The following is a 20,384-nucleotide window of genomic DNA, read 5'->3' as shown; positions in this document are numbered from 1 at the left end:
AGCCCAGCTGGGCAAAGCCGAACCGAGCCGAGTCGAGCCGCGCCGAGGCGAGCCGAGTCGAGTCGAGCTGCGCTGAGCCGAGCCGGGCCAGGTAGAGCGGCGCCGAATCGGGCAGAGCCGCGCCGCACCGAGCCGAGCCGAGCCGAGCCGAGCCGAGCCGAGCCGAGCCGAGCCGAGCCGAGCCGAGCCGAGCCGGGCAAGAGCCGGGACGCGCCGGGGCGCTACCGCCACCACCGCTCCGGAGCGTTCAGCACCGCGGGCACGGACAGCGCCCGCCGCCGCCGGCCATGGAGGCCGCGCCCGCCCCGCCGCCCCGGGAGCCGCGGCCCGAGGGGACGCGCCGCGGTCGCGACCCCGCCTCGCCCAGGTAGGAGCTGCGGGATCGGGACAGGGGCGCGGAGCCGGTGCCCCGGCGGGTGGGAACTGCAGCCCTGCCGCCACCACCGGTTCTGTGTGTGGAAGTGGTCGGTGTCACCGGGTTTTCCTGGGACAGGGACCCCCCAGTCCTGCCGAGGTGTGTCCCATCCTCCCACCGGGGGTGCACACACAGTCCCTCGCAGCCTGCAAGGCTGCCCACCCGCGATTCGGGCTCTGGCGACGTGTGCTGCCCATTTGGGGTCCTGGTTGCTCCTGCCCTGGGGCCAGGAGCACCAAGCACAGCTATTTGTGCCAGGGGGGCTTCCTGGTTTGGCCTCACGGGCAGGTTTTGATCCTGCAACATGGTGTGCTCTCCCTTCTGCAGTAACGGGAGAGCTATTGTTGGGAAGCTCAGCTTGTTTCAGACAGAGCCTTATTGCAGTCAGCTGTGGGCAAACATGGGTTTCAGTCCAAAGATCTCCATAAACCCTCACATCCCTCATCCCCCTGTGCCATATGCTCCCTTACCTGGTGTCTTAAGCCAGGTTAGCAGCCACAATCATCAACATTTTCTGGAAACATCAACAAGCCCAAAATCATGGGCAAGGAGCCATCCCATATTCACAAGTACATTGGCATTTGTTAGACCAGGGCAACAGACCTAAGCTCTTCAGATTCTGCTTGACAGAGCACACCCCGAGGTCAGCAGCACACAAATCCTTTCTGAAAGCCCAAGGGTTCCATTTCTGTCTGGTACAGGATATTCAGGCTGAGGGAGCCCCACCCGCCCGGGAGCACTGGCAGGGCACTCACTGCTGTCAGACAGCTCTGATGTCCCCGGCCAGAGGCTGCCGTGCCTGGGGGTCTCAGTCTCCTGTGGCTCTCACACAGTCCAGCACTGCTTTAGACCTCGTGCATTCAATGGGGGTAAAGCTGTCATTGGAGCCATTTTCTTTGCTTGTCTGAGTACTCCTAGGCCATTCAGACAGGTCTTGAAATGAACACTGCAGCCTGCAAGAGGTAAGTTACAGAGAGTTAAGCCACCTGACACAGATGTATTTCTCATCCACGCTGCTCACTCAGTCTTAGCTCTGTGGTCTCCACCTTCTGCCCTAGCCAAGGCTCTTGATCATCAATGCTCACTGCATCAGCAAAAAACCACAGATGTCAGAAAACACCACTTTCCTCCTGGCCTCTTTCAGCCTGGGACACTAAGGTGGTGATTTTCTTTTCCTTTCCCTTTCCATTTAACTCCTTTTTTTTTTCCTTCTAAACAAGGCTTAGCAAGTATGATTTTCCCAGTGCAGACAGAGCTGTTCTGGCACTGAAGGCTGGGTGGGAGCCTTGAGCCCTCTGCCTCTGGCTCTATCCCAGCACAAACACCTGTACCCACAGCAGCAGCAGCAGCTGCCTGGCGTAAAGGTAAGGCTATTTGCACAAGTCAATGGAAAGGTTTATAAAACTGAACTTTTCCTGGCAGACAACGTGGGAAGCAGAGTTTTGCAGTCTCATTAATTTTTCATGATGATTTAACATACTCAGGAGTCTCACTAACAAAAAAACTGTAGGTCTTCTCAAGGGTATGCACGATCCTGCTGCTAGACTGAAAAAGCAAAACAAAAGAACTCGGCAGGAATTGTTCAGTGCACAAGGATTTGCCGCAGCCAGAGCAGGAGATGGATTGCTCAGGAGTGCCTGTCTCTCCCTGTCAGGGAGACAGGGAGCGAGATAACGAGGTGACAGTGAAACTCACTGAACCCTTCCCTAATCCCAGGGAAAGGGCATTCTTATCGCCTTAGAAAATACAAAGAAAAAAGCTCTTTTTCTCAAGAGCTCCACTGCAGTTTTGCTGGTGGTATGTTCAAAGAGAAATTTAAATTCCATTATAAAAGCACATTCTTAAAAAGTCATTTACAGCTCTCCAGGAAAAAGCTATTAGTCTAGAAGCTGACCTATAGCACATGGATTTAATCCAGAAAGAATTCATATTTCTTTTTCATTGGGGAACACTTGCACAGCTGATATGCAAACAAAACTCTGCTAGAGGAAGGAAAAAAAGGGGAAAGAGGAACAAACTAGCTTTTTTTTTTTTTTTTTTTTTTTTCTGAATGAAATTTTGTGGCACTTAATGTCTAACTGAGCAAAGGTTCTTGATGAAAAAGGGCTCTGGTTGTAGGCAAGGTACAGACTTCTGCCATTTTTCCACTTGTTTTTATTCCCCCTTGAGAATCCTCGGGCAACAGGAGAAGTTGTAGTTTGAGTCAGGCATCAGACAGCTCCATTCACTCAGTAGGTGTTTCCCATCTTTCATATGCAAAGTGCTTCTTTCTTGATCCTCTCTTTAGTATGCAAAGGGGGAAATGATCTATTAAAAAAACCCCCAGTGCTTATAGAAATGGGTTTGGTGACGAGGGTGGAATTAGGCAGAGAAAGGGGCCAGTCCTGCAAAAGGCTGAATATTTTTGGCCCATTACCCTCTCAGAACCTCTCCTGCTGCTGTGGCTTGGGGGGGACAGCAAGAGCAGAGAGAGCCAAAAACTGGAGTTGCTTAGGAAAAGGAAGGTGGTCATATGGTACTATTTCCCTGCCTGCAAAGCTTCTTCCAGCCCAGCTCGGCTCTGTGTGCTGCAGAACGAAACCATCCTGAGGGGAATTGTGTGGGAGCAAGAAGCCAACATGGCATGTTTCCAGTAAAGCACCCTGCTAGGGCCAAGTGAGCAGCTAAACCCTAAAGGCAGGTCCTGCAGCCATTCTCTGTGGGGCAGATGGATGCTGGTCTCTGGAAAAGGGAGATAATCGCTGCCAGGGGGACAGACTGACAGCATACAGCCCTTGGCTCCTGCCACAAACCCTGTATCCCACCACTGCTCCACATCCCTGCAGACCTGGAATGGCAGAAAACTGTCTCCTTAGGAATCCTGACCTTGTCTTTCCTGTTTCCTGGTGGGAAGAAGCTCCAGTCCTTTTGCTGGGTCCCCCACATACTGTGGGGTGTTTATGCCCTGGTACTCATCTCAGAGAAGCACTGCTGCACTCAGAGTGGCTTGGGCAGGTCCACAAATTGGATTATTATTCTGTCTAGACATCTCAGGGCAAGAGACAGGGAAGCAAACAGTGAGAGCAACACAGCTCACTGGTGTGGGTAACAGGAGCAGTTAACCCTAGTCCATCCCTTCCCTTACACCCCTTCTTTTCTCCTTTGCCAGCATCTCTGTGGTTGCATCCAGCTGAGCCTGGAAAAGAAAATGGAGGCCGTCAGCTGCCTCTGTAGGCTTTTCTGCAGCTGAGACACAATTTCTGCCTGTTTAATCCCAAACATATCAAATATCTGACACAGCCCAGAGTGGGAATGAATCTTAAAAATAGAAGGCTTTGTCAGTGTCAGCGTGGCGAGCAGAGTCCAGTGTGGTGCTCTGCCCTCTTCTCCTCATGTCTGACAGCAAACAGACATCAAAAATCCCCAGAAACATTCTTCTAACATAGTTCAGGGTCCTGAGGGCCCAGAAAAGTAATAGTGACACGGTTTCAGGCAAAGGAGGAGCAGCCTACGTGTCTGGTGCAGACCTCAGCAGAGCAAAGGTTAAGCTCACCAGCACTACAGCTAATTGGGAGAGCAGCAAGTGGAGACTCGAACTCTGCCGAGCTGCCAGCAGTGATTATCCAAACCCATCATTATTTGCAAGCTCCAGGTTTCCCTGGAGATTGTGGATAGCCAAGGTCACATCGTCATGGAGTTGGAGAGGGGTGAGCATAAGGGAACTCATATCCAGAGGGTGATTGACAGAGCTGTAATTGTTTAGTCTGAGAAAGAGACAATGGAGAGAAGTCACGAGTGAATGATCCAAACTTGCCAAAGTTATTCCAGAATCTGAAGTCACTGAGCAGGTCAGGGATTGAGTTAGGAAACGACATGCGGGGGAAGAGCAGAACTTGACAGCATTTCACAGCAAAGATGGTAAACAAGGAGAGTGTGATTTTGTGTGAAATATTAGACTCAACGTTACCGATGTATGTGCAGAAAACCCAGAGGCAATCTGCAATATCCAAGAGTTTGGCATCTGCTTTCCCCACCAGGAGGTTTTGTAGCCGAGGGGTTTGTGGAGGAGGAATTTGTCATTGCGTGGTCTCCTGCCTCTCCCTGACCACATTCAAAGTGTATTTTGTAAAAGCCCTTTTGTTCTGTCCAGTGTCACATACTCACCCTCAGATGAGGCTAATTAAGTCATGAAAAGCCTCTGGTCCCAGATTACTGTGCACAGTAGTTTAAAGGGATAAGAATTTTGCTTTTCCTTTGAAAAAAAAAAATCTGAAATATAGTACAGGTGTAGGAACACCAAAACACAAGATGTAAGTGCAGCAGTGTCTTTATGAATTATTATGCACTGTAGGAGAACATCACCTATTTAAAGCGTGCAGCTAGGGAAAACAATGGGATCAAGGTAGAGGAAAAAGAGTAACTTAGAGGCAACAAAAAGGCAATCAGAAAAGGTCTAGACCTTGTCAAAGCATAACACCACCATGACCTCAGCTCTGATGAAAATTCCCTGCAGTACAAAACTACAAACCACAAAGTCACTGGACACATGGGAGGAGTGGAATAATTTACACTTAAAGCTTGAGAGTGTGGCTTGAGGGACCCTCCAGGTCAGCTGTCCCAAACAACCTCTGCCCCTGCAGCTCACCAGCACTGTAGGGGACATGGTGGTTTAGCATGCTCCCATCAGGTTGCTGCTGTAATTAGCAGAGAAGTGCAATGACTAATTGAAGGTGTAATTTTATGTGCTGACTGCCACAGACCCTGATCTTTCCTTGCTCTGTCTGCAGCTCTCCTTCCCCGTGCTGCACCTGAATCCCTCCCTGGGCTCTGATGGGGCTGTAAGAACCCCAAACAAGATTTCAGATTGCATCTCCTGAGCAGCTTTGCTGGCTCTGCATTTGTAATCCCATATATGACAAGTGTGGAATCTCCTGTTGTGAACTACCTTTACACAGAGCTCTAACACAAATCGCACGCTTGAAAGGCCAGGTAATCCTGTCACTAATCCACCTGGGACAGGACAGCAAGGACTTCAAGCCTATTGTTGATGTTATTTGACAAGTTCTGTGGGTGACTGGGATATCATTGTCACAGTTCAGGAGCTTCTGCTTTGCCAGCTCTCTCCCTCTTGCTGTTTTGAACCAGCTCAGTACCAGTACCTTGATTGCAGCTTAGAGGCAAATGAGCACTGGAACTGCTGGGGACAACCTTATCTCAAACTTATCTCACTGAGGTGAGATAAGGTGTGTGCACACACCTGTCTGCTGGTTTTCTGGCACCTGCTTCAGCACAGACACCACATCAATTATGGCTTCTGAAGTCAGGACCCAGGAATGCGCTGTGTCTGTAACTCTGCAGCTTTCATTAGGCTCAGAAACTAAATGTAGCATTGGATGGTGGTTAATCAGGCAAGATTTCTCTGTTACTGTTCCCTGAACTAGTACAATATGCACGTGAAGCTACATGTGATGCCTGTGCCATGAGTGTCCACATTGGCAGTGGTGTAACTGCTACCACAAACATGACCCTGCTGTCATGATTTTAATGAAATAAGCCCATTTGGTACAATCATGAAATATAGTTTATCAGTGTTGATAAACTCAGCTGATGTTGGAAAGTACACAGCACAGACTGCCAAGGCCAATATGTCCTGCTTTCTGGAAAAAATAGCAATTTTCAAGCAATACTGAGCTAATAGTATTCTCCAGATTCTTTTGTCTTTAAAAATCTCATGCCAGTTAACTTTGGGTGCAATTCTAGAGACATGTAATCACTAAAATTCTGCCCTTTCCCAAGGCTGTGAGAAAAATATAAAAGATATCCTTTCCCCAACTTTTTACCTTCATTTTTTCCCAGATCACACAAGGTGCCTTAGGCTAAAGTTCATTTCACTGCAGTCTTGTTCCAAATCTCATAATTCTTTGATGACTTGAGACATTTTGTGATTCTGGCTGGCCTGAACTGTTTGTCCTTTTTAATCCTGGACGCCAGGCACTGCAGCAAGACACATCATTCAGCTGTAAGAGACCATGGCACATGCTCTGAACAAGGACCAGAAACTGCTGCTGTTGGGACAGTAATTCCTAAAGCACTTTTGGGGTCATAAGGACCTCAGTCTATGGTGTGTGAAGGGGTTTTTGGTGTCACACATACTAAGCAATCCCTCAAAGTATTATTCAAACTTTCTCAAAGCTAGCAAAACCTCTCAGGCTCCATAAATCAAGAACTATAGGAATGAAATAATGTTTTACATTCCTTGGAGGGAAGAAAGTGTATCCTGCAGAAACCTCATTACTTGGGTACTAGAGTCTGCAAATGTTTTGTTTAAGTAAATTCAGCAGCCAGAGGATAGTCAAGATTCAAAGGATCTATAGAGATCCCAGTCCATCCCCTCCCTACAAGGTAAGACCAATAAAATTTGTTGCTGTCACCCCTGGGAGATGTGTGTCTAAAAAGTTCCTGAAGAGCCCAGTGGAGCATGCAGGACATGGGAGCCACGAAGGAATGTGCCAGGCTGGAGGCTGAAGGCCCTGTTAGTTGTCACAGCCCTCAGGTTCACTGCTCAGCTGTGTCAGTGCCAGGGATGACTCACTCTCCTGCTGACCCAACATGGAGCAGTGCCAGTCCTCCTGCAGAGCAATCACACTAATTAATCCTCCCAAGGAGTGCAGATAATTGAGTGGCTTCTTCATATGCAGATTCCTTTCAATTCTGTTAGTCCAGACTTGTGTAATTTCTCTGGGTCCTCAGTTAGGACCCTCCTGGCACAATGAAATATCCCAGAGAATTTTTGGGTGGGATATTACCCAATTTTTCAAACTTTTGAAGCAACACACACAAAGGATGGATTAAAGAATTCTCCATCGCTTGGGATCCCTGAATGAGTCATAGATGTCTTTATAAAAAGCATAATCCAGTTCAGCCCTCAGGCAGACTCCTGGTAGAGGATACAGTGGGTGAAGTTTGACATTTGTGTTATGTGGGAGGTCTGTAAGCATCTCCAGTTTCTGGGATGCAGCTCCCCAGCGCAGCCTTTCAACCTCTCCCGTTTTACCTTTCCCTTCATTTCTCTCATAGGGAAAAACAAAATGCAGGACCTTGCCAGACCTGCCTTGCCATGCCAGAGATTGGGAATGCTGAGCTCAGCTACAGTGGCACTTCCTGGGAAAAAATCTGCCCAGTCCATCACTGCCCCATTCCTGCATCCCCTGGGCTGGGAGAAGACAACCTGCCCTCCTCCAGCCACACGCTTGGGCCAGCCTCCACCCAGTCCAACGGGCAGGTGCCAGCCAGCTCCCAGGACTCCCAGCAGCAGCACCCGTACTACCCCTGCAGCCAGGAGGAGTCCCGAGGCAGCTACGGCCTGCCCTCGCTCCCTGGGCACGGCGAGAGGCCCGTGCTGTGCTCCCACCTCTCCAGCGGGGACCTTGTGGCCGCCTCCCACCCCGAGGCCTCGGAAACGCCCTGGAAGCAGTGGTCCCCCGGGCAGCGGCGGCCGGTGCAGCACCACGTTGTCACAGTCAGGTAAGGGGCACAGGGAGGGCGGCGTGAAAGAGCAGCTTCCACACTCGGTGGGGGGAACTGGGAGGGATGAGCAGGGTCTGAGCTGTGATGGATGGAACGTGGGTTTGCTCTTCAGCTCGGGGCAGCAGCTGCTCCAAAACACACAGAAGGATCCAGTTTGCTGTCTACCTCTGTGTGGGTGTACAGAGAGCACGCCAGGGAGAGGTGGGATTTCCTTCTCAAGGGAGTGGCTGGCTAAAGCCAAGGTCACTCAGTCACTCCTAGGTCACGCAGCTGTGAATAGGCCCATCTTGCTTTACCTCTGTATTTTCTCCCTTTGCACTCCAAGCCACCCAGCTGCCAGTCCTTTATCTTGGCAGAGTTCTCAGTGGTGGGAATAGAGTTTGTTCTTTTCCTGCGCCCACAGAAGCTGCTGCCAGTGCTGGGAGAGAGTGGCAGCAGAGGGTAACAAGCACTGGCTACAGCTGAGCAGTGAGAGATACAAAAGGGGAGAACATTATTTGGCTCTCCAGGTTGGGCAGCAACCAGTGTATGAATTCTTTGTTGTCCGTGTCAGAATCCATTTGTGTGCAGTGCCTGGGTAACAAGAGCCTGAGCTACAACCTCTGCTCCTTCCAGCCAGCACCATCCTTCCTCCTGAGTGTGCTTTTTAGGGTCCCCTTCTGGCACAAGAGATCGTGATCCCTTCACTGCTGTAGCCATAGCCACTGAATCCTGATAAAAGATGGCACAGGATCCCTTTCTTGCCTGTGTACAGCATTGCAGTGTTAGGCACAAAGGCCCTTTAGAGCCTCATTTTCCAGCCATTTACACAGGATTTAATTTGCTTGTGTTTGTATAGAGGAACTGCAGTCAAAGGAGCCTGGGTCCTTTTTCTGAATCGTTTTCCTGGATCCTTTTTCACTCATGTGCTATCAACAAAATTGCCAACCACATCCTCTGTAACAGGTTAGTTAAGCAGGAAGCACAACTGGATTGTAAATCCCTGGCAGAGTGTGCAGCGCCAGCAGTCAGAAAAGTGATAACATAATAATGCCAGAATGAGGTTTTTAATCCAAGCAAATCTGCTTGAAGAGCTATTGTGAGGGAATTAGCACAGGATGGGCAGTGTACTGCTGCAGAGAGAGCTCGCTTTGATAATCTGGGCAGGCTTTTGCTCTGCTCCTCTCTGTCCCACATCTCCAGAGCATTAGCGTGACGAGCAAAACAGAGAATCATTTTTTACATGAGCCACCCAGAGTGACTGTGCCATGGGGAGCTCTCCTCCACTGCTGCTCCATTTCTCCCACTCATAACAAGGGCAGGAAGGATGAGCTGCCTCAAGGTTGGCTGCTGCAAGGAGGGGGGACCATCTGCCCAGCACAGATATTGGAGTGCAGCAGGACCTTCTCCCAGGCTGAGCAGGAGTGTGGGAGGGTGAGAGGAGGAGGAAGCACTGGCTGAGCAGAGCTGGCACAGCTGTGGAAGGAGGTGGGAGCAGTTCTCTGGGAGCTGTGACCAAGCCAAGGCCGTGCCAGACTGGGTTATGTTTCAAGGGGACATTTCAGTGCAGAAAGAGAGAGCAGAACAAAAGGTCCTGGAGATACCTGACCCAACAAGATGCAGCTTTTCTGCCAGGATGCTGGTGGAGGGCTTGTCCTCAGGGATTCATTAACAAACTTTGGATCCCCTGGAGAAGGCTTCTTTATTCCCCCTCTTAGAGCCCTTCAAGTAGGAGTAACAAATGCTCCTCTGTGAAGAAAATCCAAATCAAATATTTTTAGCAGCTCCACTGGCTTTCTGCTCTTATAGCCTAAAAAGACAGTCCTTGGAGGGACCTAGGAAACAAATGAGAGTCACCTTTTTGGTGAGCTGAGCTAAAGAGAAAATAAAAACTAACTATAGTTGTTGCTAGCCCAGCTCATGAGATTTGAAAAAGAGGTTTGCTTTTGTCAAGAAACACTTTAGGAAGTGCAGGGAAAGCACTTAAACCAGACAGATTTTAATGGATTTCTATAGGACTGCATTGCTAATGTTCAGTTCTCTCTGGAAGGTTTTCTGAGAGGGACAAAAGGAGGAGTGACTACATGGCTTCCCATCCTGTTTGGTTAAAATGGGAGAGGAAAAGGCTCTATTATTCATTTAACTAATTCACACAGTGACAGAACTGTGTCAGCACTCGCTCACCTTGGTGCTTACATCACTGCAAGGGTTAATCTGCTCAGGGATCAGCCCAGCACTGATAGGGCTTCCCAGGAAAACAATAAATGAACACATCTTTTTTCCTTTCTGTCTGCAGACATGACAAAGCTTTCAGGATGCCAAAAAGGTATGTTTAACAGCAAAAGCTTCCTTGTCCTTGTACCCTGTGATCAGTGCTCTCCTGTCCTGCTATTAGGAGAAGCAGAGTGCTACTGCTGGTGACATCCCAGCAGGCTTGGCTCCAGAGGCGAGGTCAGCGCTCCTGGGGCTTTCCACTCCTTGGAAAAATCTCCATTTGCTTGTGAGATCAATTTAACCTGCATTAATGAATAGTAACACTGTCTCAGTAGCTGTTCTTGGGCAGGTGCCTGGCCCTAACCCATACAGTAGCTTTATATATATATTTATATATATATAATAATTCTAGATGTATCTGTGTCTGTGTGTGTGTGTGTGTGTGTAAGATTAATCCAGCTTGTCTCATCAGAGGAGCAATAACGAAAAGAGCCTGTCCATGAAGTAAACTCATCTTTTCAAAAGACAGAAAATTTTAAATACATTTATCAAAATTAAAATAATTTGATTGCCTTCTACTTCTGTTTAAAATCTGACTTTTGTAAACTATTGGTTCTGGGTGGTTTGGATAAGCACCTTCTGTCATCAGCGACTGCAGCTGATTTTTTTGTTCTTTTTTCTGGTAATTGGACATGGAAATATCCAAAATAGCCTCCAGAAATTCAGTACTCTAATGAGTGAAGAGCAGTTTTGTTCATTTTTTTAGTAAAGACTTCATCTGTGAAAACAAACTTGATAAGGCAATTGTAAATTGAAACAAAAAAGGCAAAATAACAAAAAAATCAAAAGTCATGTGAAAAGCCGCTTGAAGTGCTTGTGATGACTTCTAATTTTGAAAGCTGCGGTGGAGTCCCAGACAAAAGGGGGGAAAGAGCAGGCAAGGAGAAACATTCCATCTCAAATAAAGTTCATAACTATTCCACTTCCCTTCACAAATATTTGTCAGCTATTTTTGAACAAAGAATTTTTTATATTTCAGAAGTACATCAGAAAGAACTAGCCTGCCAAACCAGAGCAGGAACCCATTCTGCTATCTTACATCTCAACTGATATTCCTGAGGAAGACAAAAATCTTGACACAGTAAAACTTGCACTGGTAAAAAATGTGGGAGAGTAACATTCATAGATCATCCTATATGTGAGACAGTTTGTCCCAAAGGAAAAACAGAACTTGCAGAGAAAATTTTACACAAGCTCCTTAAGAACAAAAGTAACTGACAAATAATACTTGGGCCAGAGTAAGCTGCATCCCTGGAAGGGTTTTGATGTCATCAAAATTTTGTGACCCATCATTAAAATTGAATGTATTCTAGTGAATATGTATGAATTTAGAGCAGTGTCTAAATACACTAATTTAGACCAATGACAGTGGGCTTGCTTGGGTCAGTTACCTTCAAGGACTCTTCAGAATTACCCAAAGATTTCTCAGGGTCCAGTTTGGAAATCTGTAGCCTAAACTGTTGCAGCCACCAGCTGACATTGCACAATCTGGGGGAAATTAAGAGGCTCCTTCTAAATCTTTGAACTTAAATGTTTAAAGTTTCATTTTGCTTGAGGACACAAGAGTCTGGTTTTTATTATTTCTGATTGAAAAAGCTGGAAAACGCAGAGAGGCAAAATGTAATTACCCAACTTAATTAGAGCTCCCTGCAAATATCCAGTTAGAGGTGTAATATGTTCATTAATAGCTGCACTAGAGCCTCCAAGCTTCACAGTAAATAACTGTGCAAACCAGAGACCCCGATTTTTTCCTTCCAGTTACTCACAGCTCACTGGCTCAGCAGCAGGTTTGTGCTCAGAGCAGAAGCACCTTACCAGCTGCATTGTTCTCCTCCTGTTGTGTGCAGTTACTCGCAGCTGATGGCGGAGTGGCCGCTGGCCGTGCTGCTGCTGTGCTCCGTGGCGGCGGCCATCTGCACCGTGGCTGGGCTGCTGCTTGGGAACCTGCCTGACTTTGCAGAGCCCCTAATGGTGAGTGCCTACAGCTCAGGGATCAACAGGAATGTAAGGAAAATCCACGCCCAACCAGTGATATCAATCATCCCTCCAAGATGAGCAGAATGTGCCAGTCCTGCACAGCTGCCCCTGACACACAGGGAGAACACAGCCCACGCTCATCCCTCAGCTGTGCTGTGCACTCCCACCATGCCCTCGCTCCAGTGTGGAGACACTGCCAGCACAAACTGGGATTGCTCCCTTTGTTCCCTTTCCAAGGCTGGAAGGCTGGGATTGCCCACAGTGAATAGATGGGCTTGGCAGAGCTGGGATAGAGGAGCTGGCTTTGGCTCCTGCAGTCTGTGCATGAGGCTTTTGGAGAGCATGCCCTGTTCTGAGCACTATGCTCATGGAATGTTTTCCATGACAAATGCCACATTCCCTAAAATCATCCCTGCCTCTGGCTCATGGAGGAATCTTGAGAAAATAAGAATACACTAGAGTTTGTCCACAAAAAGGAAAATTAGTGCCATTTCTGTAAGGAACTACTACACTTAAAAAGGAGGAGAAATTCTTAGTAGATCAGGGAGAGATAATTGTAGCCATTGTTGATGGGAAGGGAAAGAGAAGGGAAAAGGGAAAGGGAAAGGGAAAGGGAAAGGGAAAGGGAAAGGGAAAGGGAAAGGGAAAGGGAAAAGGTTCATATTTTTTCTCTTATCTCTGGGATGCAGTATTTCCAGGGAAAGTTCAATTTGTATCTTTCCAAGATGCAGTAATAGTCTCCTACAGTTTCCATGTGCTGGAGGAGGCCTAAGGACAGCTGAGCTGTGACAAAGCCCTTTTCCTTGGTGCAGGGTTTCGAGCCACGGGACACTGACATTGGCAGGAAGCTCATTGTGTGGAGGAATATTGAGAGCCATACAGGCTACAAGAAGACTCTTTCCCTTTCTCCCTATGCCAAGAAGAAAAGGTATTTGAGCTTGGTTTGGGGGATTTGAGGAACATGTTGGTTGTAAAGTCACATATTCAATATTCCAAAATATTTATGTGAATTCCATACATTCTATGCTTAAAAGCAACTGAGGCATTGGAGGGTTTGAAGTCCTTGTGCCTGCAATGGATTTAGGCTCCCTATTGCTGTGTCTGGCACCAGAGCCTTGTCAGTGAATGTAACACCCAGCCAGACACTCTCTTGTTAATAATCACAGTTATTAACAATAATCTTACCTCTTGCTAGCTATGATGACCTTGGCATTGGCAGAGGACAGAAGGCTGCTCAGGGAGAACAAGCAGCGAGGACACGGAGAATGGTGGAAACCAGCTATGGAGCAGATGGATTCTTCTGTGGTCCCCCAGGTGACTGAAATTTTGGTGAGGCAGTAAATACTGCACACCCAGAACTCAACTGACAGAACTGTCAGAGCTCAGGACACAGAGAATACTCTGAACTTGCTCTAAGCAAGCAGTGTGTGCAGTTCCACCTGTGAGAGCTCTGACAGCGCCCTCCCAGCACTTCTTACTTCAGTGGTCACAAAAGGCTGGTTCAGAAATCCTGAAGAGTTGTTTCTTCTTCTTAACTCTTCGCCATATTTCTTGTTTTCCCTTTAGAAATATACCTTGCAAACACATATTAAAAGACTCATTTACCATTTACCCTTTTCAAAAGTGAATACTCTGAAAAAACAGCACATGCCCCGCTTGCTGTCTGCTCCCTCCCCTTGTCTGCTCCTTCTCCCTCTCTGTTCCTTCCTTCTTTTCTTCTTGAAAAGTGTACATGGCAGTAAAATCTGGAGAGAAAAACAGAAAACTCCAAGAACCCCCAGATTTGTCCCAAAATGGGCACTAGTAAGTAGAAAGAAGAACAGCATTAAGGTATTTTTGTTCTGTTCCCTGCCTTCTATCCACCTCTGGACACAAGTCACACACGAAGCCCACAGCTCCTTGGGGGTTTTTGGCTGGAGTCAAGCTCCTCCCTTGTTCCAGGGATGCAGAACCAGATGCCAGCAGTCACTAAAGGAAAGCTGACATTTGATTTTGAGAATGCCCTGATGCTGCTGACCTATTTCAAGGGGCAGGGGCGAGGTCACACAAGGCACATGCTCACTACTGTCTTGTGACCTGCTTCCCTCCAGGGAGCCCTCCAGAGCTGTCCTACAGACAGAGATATATTCCTTTTTTCTGTGAAGACAGAGTCTACTCCAAACAGCCTGGCTGATTCATCTTCATTACCTCATTTTATGATTTTTTTCTTCTTCTTTATTTCAGAAAAGAGCTATTCCCAGCTGGTATTTATGTCCACAACTGCTGGGAGCTTATGGAACTTGCAAGCAATTCAGTCTATGTGTCAAATGGAACAAGACAAGGTCAGTGATGGCAGGAAGAACACATGTACAGGCTGTCTCTTTTCTGTCTGCTGCAATCTTTGATGTCTTGCTGAGAGGATGCCAGACAAAAAACAGGCTATGCAACAGGTTTCACCTGGAGGATTCCAAAACATTTCACCTACTTGGCAAAACAGGGATGATCCCACCTGCCAGTTGCAAATTAAACAAGAATAAATGGAGACTGAACAGGAGCTGGTCCAGAAGCTAAAGGTGTCCATCAGAAGCTGCTGAGGATTTTGGGCAGCAGAACATAATTACAGAAATTGAGCTACCAGCCTGGAGACTGGTGGCAAGTTTTGTAAGTGGGAAGTTTAATTGGATGAGCTGTATTTGCTATAGAAGTCAAAATTTCAAATCTGCAGTTATAAAATATAAATAATGGACAGGGTTTGATTTTTGCAAAGGCTACCAACTTTCCAAAATTTTGGTGTTTGGGATTTGTCCCTGGGAGGATGGCCAGGGATGGGTGGTACACCTTGCATAAAGGGGAAAGAGGAAAAAGAGAGAGGGGAGGGGCGGGGAGGAGAGGAGAGGAGAGGAGAGGAGAGGAGAGGAGAGGAGAGGAGAGGAGAGGAGAGGAGAGGAGAGGAGAGGAGAGGAGAGGAGAGGAGAGGAGAGGAGAGGAGAGGAGAGGAGAGGAGAGGAGAGGAGAGGAGAGGAGAGGAGAGGAGAGGAGAGGAGAGGAGAGGAGAGGAGAGGAGAGGAGAGGAGAGGAGAGGAGAATTACTGCAGTGAGTAAGGAACATTGAGGCTGCAAGAGAGGGTCTGACCCAATGCCCCCTCATGTTTTTCAGATACGCTCCCACATGCATTTTAGAGACCTCTGCCAGCGCACTGAAGCCAATGAATGCTGCCCAAGCTGGTCCCTGGGGAACTACATTGCTGTCCTGTACAACAGGTCTTCGTGTCTGGAGATAACCCAAGGGGACATCTCCCACACGCTGGCCCTGCTCCGTGCCTGTGCTCCAGACTACCACCGAGGTGTCCTCACTCCCTCCTGCATAGGCCCCGAAGCTGCCAGACAGAAACACTCTCAGTGTGCCCAAGTCCCAGAAAAATGTACCCGCTTCAATGCCATCTACCAGCTGCTTCACTTCCTGGTTGACAGGGACTTTCTCAGTCCCCAGACAATGGAGTACCAAGTGCCCTCTCTCAAATACAGCCTGCTTTTCCTGCCTACAAGAAAAGGTGCATCTATGATGGGGATCTACTTAGACAACCTTGAAACCTGGGATCTGTTTGATAACTACACATCTATCACTGGAATGGACCTGGGCCTTAAACAGAAACTATTCCAGCACTACCTTTTACTCGATACTAAGTATCCAGTCCTGGCAATATTAGCTATTTTTCTAAGCATTTCTTTTTATTTACGCTCAGTGTTTATTACCCTGATGGTCTTGCTTGCTGTTGTCAGTTCTTTGATGATCTCCTACTTCTTGTACAAGGTGGCCTTCAGATTCACCTATTTCCCTTTTGTAAACCTTACAGCAGTCATCATTCTCAGCAGCATTTGTGCCAACCACACTTTTGTCTTCTTCGACCTGTGGAACCTCAGCAAGAGCCAGAACCCTTCCGCCGGGCTTGCTCAGTGGGTGAGTCAAACCATGCACCATTTTGCCTATCTCATGCTGGCCTCGTGCTTCACAACTGGTGCTGCCTTCTACGCCAGCTACATCAGCAACATCACAGCCATCCGCTGCTTCGCTGTCTACATGGGCACCTCGGTGCTGGTGAACCTGGTTTTCATGATGACCTGGCTGCCCTCTTCGGCCGTGCTCTACGAGCGCTACATCGCAGCGACCTGCGTTTACAAGCCAGAAGCCTACTGGAACAACAGCAGCCACAAGAGAGTGGCTCTCTCTGTCCATTACATCCTCCGGGCTCTCCAGAACACACTGTCTGAAACCTCCAAGCTGCTCTTTGAAAAGCTTCTGCCTTGCGGGGTCATCAAGTTTCGGTACATCTGGATCTGCTGGTTTGCTGCCTTAGCCATAGGAGGTGCCTACATTTCCTGTTCCAACCCCAAACTCAAACTCCCGACTCTGGAGACGTCGTCTGTCCAAGTGTTCAGGCTGAGCCATCCCTTTGAGAGGTACGATTCCGAGTACTGCCACCAGTTCATGTTTGAGAGGCTGGAGCACGGAGAAGGGCAGCGTATGCCTGTCACCATAGTCTGGGGCATTCTGCCCGTGGATAATGGGGACCATTTCAATCCAAAAAGCAATGGCACCCTAGTGACAGACACCACCTTTACCATTCAAAACCCTGATGCCCAGAAGTGGCTCCTCGAATTCTGCCAAAAAGTGAAGAACAAAACTTTTTATTACCCTGATGCAGAACAGAAATCTACTGTGTGCTTCATGGAGGAGTTCCTCAGGTGGATGAACAGTCGCCAGTGCTCCCAGCGAGACCACAGCTTCAACCTTTGCTGTAACCAGTTCTCCTTCCCTTACAGAAGCGAAGTCTTCCTGCACTGTATCAAAATGATGCTCCTGGAAGAGGGCAGGGAAGGGGCAGAAACACATGATATGGGCCTCAGGTTTGATGGGGAGGGAAATGTCGCTGCCTTAGTGCTGCAGTTTCAAACTATCTATCATTATACCTTCAACTATAGCAGAGCCAAACAATTCTATGAGGAAATCAGCCTCTGGATAACAGAGGAAATGAAAACTGCCCCTGTGGGGCTTCAGAACGGATGGTTTACCAGTAAATTAGAGCTGTACAATCTCCAGCACAGTCTCAGCACAGAAACCATGGTGGTCATGGGGCTCTCCATAGCCATTTCCTTCGTGGTGCTGCTGCTCACGACCTGGAACGTTCTCCTTAGTGTTTTCTCCGTTACTGCCATTGCAGGCACCGTCCTGGTAACCACTGGCCTCTTGGTCCTCTTGGAGTGGCAGCTCAACGCAGTGGAGTCTCTCTTCATTTCAGCTGCAGTCGGTCTCTCTGTTGACTTCACTGTCAACTACTGCATCTCCTATCACCTGTGCCCCCATTCCGACCGCCTGAGCCGAGTGGCCTTTTCCCTGAAGCAGATGAGCTGTGCCACAGCCATGGCAGCTTCTGCTCTCTTCTCTGCAGGGGTCATTATGCTGCCTGCCACGGTCCTGGCGTACAGGAAGCTGGGCATATTCATCATGATGATCAATTGTATCAGCTGTGGGTTTGCCAGCCTCTTCTTCCAGTCACTCTGCTGCTTCTTCGGCCCAGAGAAGAATTGTGGGCAGATCCTCTGGCCTTGTGCCCACACCATGAAAGACTACTCTGATGACTCCGGGCCGAACGGAAACTTTGCCTGTGGGGGCAGCGAGAAGCAAAACCGGTTGCGGAAGGTCCAGGAGTCCAACACTGCAAACGAGCAATACGAGCTCCAACCCTTGTCCAGGAAACTCAGCGACAGTTTTGACAACAGCACTTCCACAAGCAAGCTGTCCAACCGGCCCTCTGTGCTCTCTGAAGACATACAAGTTGAAGACAACAGATGCCCTCGAGTGGGAACGCACCCCTCCCTGGAAAGAGAGAGACAGAGTCTGCAGGACACGCTCGGAGACCAGCAGGTCAGCCTGTGCCAGTGTCCTGCCTTGCAAACTTCCTCTCCTTACAAGCACAGCATCTCAGAAACAGAAATTCACAGGGAGAGACTCTGCCGAGATTGCCGCTGTCAAAAGTATGGTCTGAAAGCATGGGATGGGTCTGGGCTGGACCACATCCAGCCAGCTGGCATGAAAGAAGAAGGGCAGCTCAATAAATCCCAGTGCTCCAGTGACACTGCCCAGCAGCAGTCAGATTATACCTCAGACCACAGCCCTCTCCCTGCTGCTGACATCTACAAAATTCACAGATGCCTTTGTTCTCTTGGCAGCTCTTTTGATATGCTCAACATCTCCAGCGAGACGTCAATCAGCGATTTCGAGCAAGGCCTGAAGCTGGCTGAATCAGCCAGTTCCTGTCCCGATGCCTTAGAGCTGTCTGACTCCTACGGTACCGCCGAGCGCGGTTACCTGAACGGGAAGAGAGATACCCTGCGGCTGGACCTGAGGGAGACGGTCTTTGATGTCTCTCCAGCTGCATCACAGCAGAACAGCTCTTCGTGGAAAAATCGCTTTGGAGTGGGGAACGAAGGGCCGGTCGTGCTGCCCAACAGCCAGCCAGATATGCCTGATGTCTGGATCAAACGATCCAGTGCACAAAGTTCTGGTTACAACAGCTGAGACCTCGCAGAAAGCAAAGCTGCTGCCAGGGAAAGGGGAAGCCTGAATGTCCTTAGAGCTGTAAATATCAATTTTTTCCTCCCACCTCTCCCAGAGCTGAGACTGAGACTATTTCTTAGCATTTCAGCTGTGCAAACCATGTGTTTTCACAGGAATCAGCAGATCTGATGCCAGTGAGGATGTGAGAGCCATCATGATGGACTACAAGCCCTTTGACTTCCAGTGTGTGGTGCCATGTTCAGAGCTGTTCACGGGACTTACCGAGTACACCTGGTTTGTCATTTCCTACAAGGTGATTAGGTTTTGTGTGCTTGAGATAAATAATGAGGTGAAGCTCCCCAGGTATTTAATGACAGAGAAAGAGAGCTCATGTTAAAAAAAAAATTAAAAAAAATCCCAAAACTGAACTACTGAAAAATCTAGGTATCAAGTGAAGTGTGTTGTGAATAATAAAAAATAAAGTATTTAATTTTCTATTTTATGCAAAGTCCAGATCTACAGACCCCATCAAAATAGCTCTGATATTACAAAAAGTCCTGTCAAGATTTCTGAGTTGACACAGCTTCTTCCTGACTGTGGAAGAGGCTGCAGAATCCAGCCCAAACCTATTTCCAGTAACAACTTCTGCTTGTTTTATCTGAAGGAATTTTAATACTGCCAAAGATTTTCAGTGTGAATTTCCCCCTTGAAGGATTAAGTTCTTGTCCCCCCCAGACTCAGGTGCCTTGTTGTGTCCTCTTTACAGAGTGTTTCCACTCAAGGCATTCCCCTCAAACATGTAACTTTTTAAAATTCCCATATCTGGTGAATCTTGAATTTTAGGGTTTTTCGCCTCTCTACCATAAACAAACAGGAAAACAAATATTTATTTGCCCTTATTTGTTGAAAAATAAAACATTCTCTCTACAAGTTGACATACAATAAATGATTATAACAACCTTTCCTAAAATCTGTGTGATGCTTCATTGTCACCAAGAGCACTGTGCTTATTCATCTTTTAAGTGCCCAAAATATTTTCCAAAGGGCAGTACACATCTTTAAAATACTTATTCTTCTGACATCCACGAGTTATCCCTGTGCTGTGGGAGACAGACAGCAACTCCCTGATATCCATTAGGGACATGGACTTTTAAAGCTAATACCAGAGTTTGAAACATATCAAACATGTCAGTTGCATGGTTCTGTATTTTTCACGTTTCAGTTTTAGGGTTTTATCCTGAGATTGTCATAGTGAATGTTCAGATGGGTATTTAGGCAGCCAAAGCCACCCTCAGGTTGGAACTGCAGCATCCTCCTCAAGGAACTGCTCCCCTTGGCTGTCGGGAGAGATTGCCCACCCATTAAGAAAACCATGTTAGCAAACATCGCAAAAATGTCTTTAAGTCGGGAAACATTTTATACAGAAGCCTCATTTCACCTTGCGGCATTAGAGCACAATTTTAGTACCTCACACACCAGCAGCACCGTCACCCTCACAGCTTTTGACTCCTGCACGTCTGCACAGAGGGCCACAAACTCCTTGATCCTCGGGCTTCGAGTGCTGAAAGCACAGGGTGAGGCAGTGAGAGGCAGTGGGAAGCAGTGAAGGAAGGAAAGGAGGAAGGAATGAAAGAAGGAAGGAAGGAACTGCGCTCCGCCTTTCCCTAAGGGCAGGAGCCTCGCGCGCGCCTGTTGCCC

At 48.0% G+C, this 20,384-nt stretch overlaps 1 protein-coding gene across 1 annotated transcript; it reads left to right on the top strand.

Annotated features, from left to right (window-relative positions):
- The first annotated feature begins 287 nt into the window (after positions 1–287).
- On the top strand, positions 288–19,517 carry DISP2 (dispatched RND transporter family member 2). Its single transcript, XM_058026818.1, has 8 exons — positions 288–367; positions 7,472–7,918; positions 10,197–10,226; positions 12,022–12,145; positions 12,964–13,079; positions 13,347–13,465; positions 14,375–14,472; positions 15,288–19,517. The coding sequence occupies exons 1-8, from the start codon at positions 288–290 to the stop codon at positions 18,705–18,707; spliced, it is 4,434 nt and encodes a 1,477-aa protein (XP_057882801.1). The 3' UTR covers positions 18,708–19,517.
- The last annotated feature ends 867 nt before the right edge of the window (positions 19,518–20,384 follow it).

Source organism: Melospiza georgiana, chromosome 6, assembly GCF_028018845.1.
Source record: "Melospiza georgiana isolate bMelGeo1 chromosome 6, bMelGeo1.pri, whole genome shotgun sequence".
Taxonomy (NCBI): domain Eukaryota; kingdom Metazoa; phylum Chordata; class Aves; order Passeriformes; family Passerellidae; genus Melospiza; species Melospiza georgiana.
This window is presented reverse-complemented; position numbering and strand designations above follow the sequence as displayed.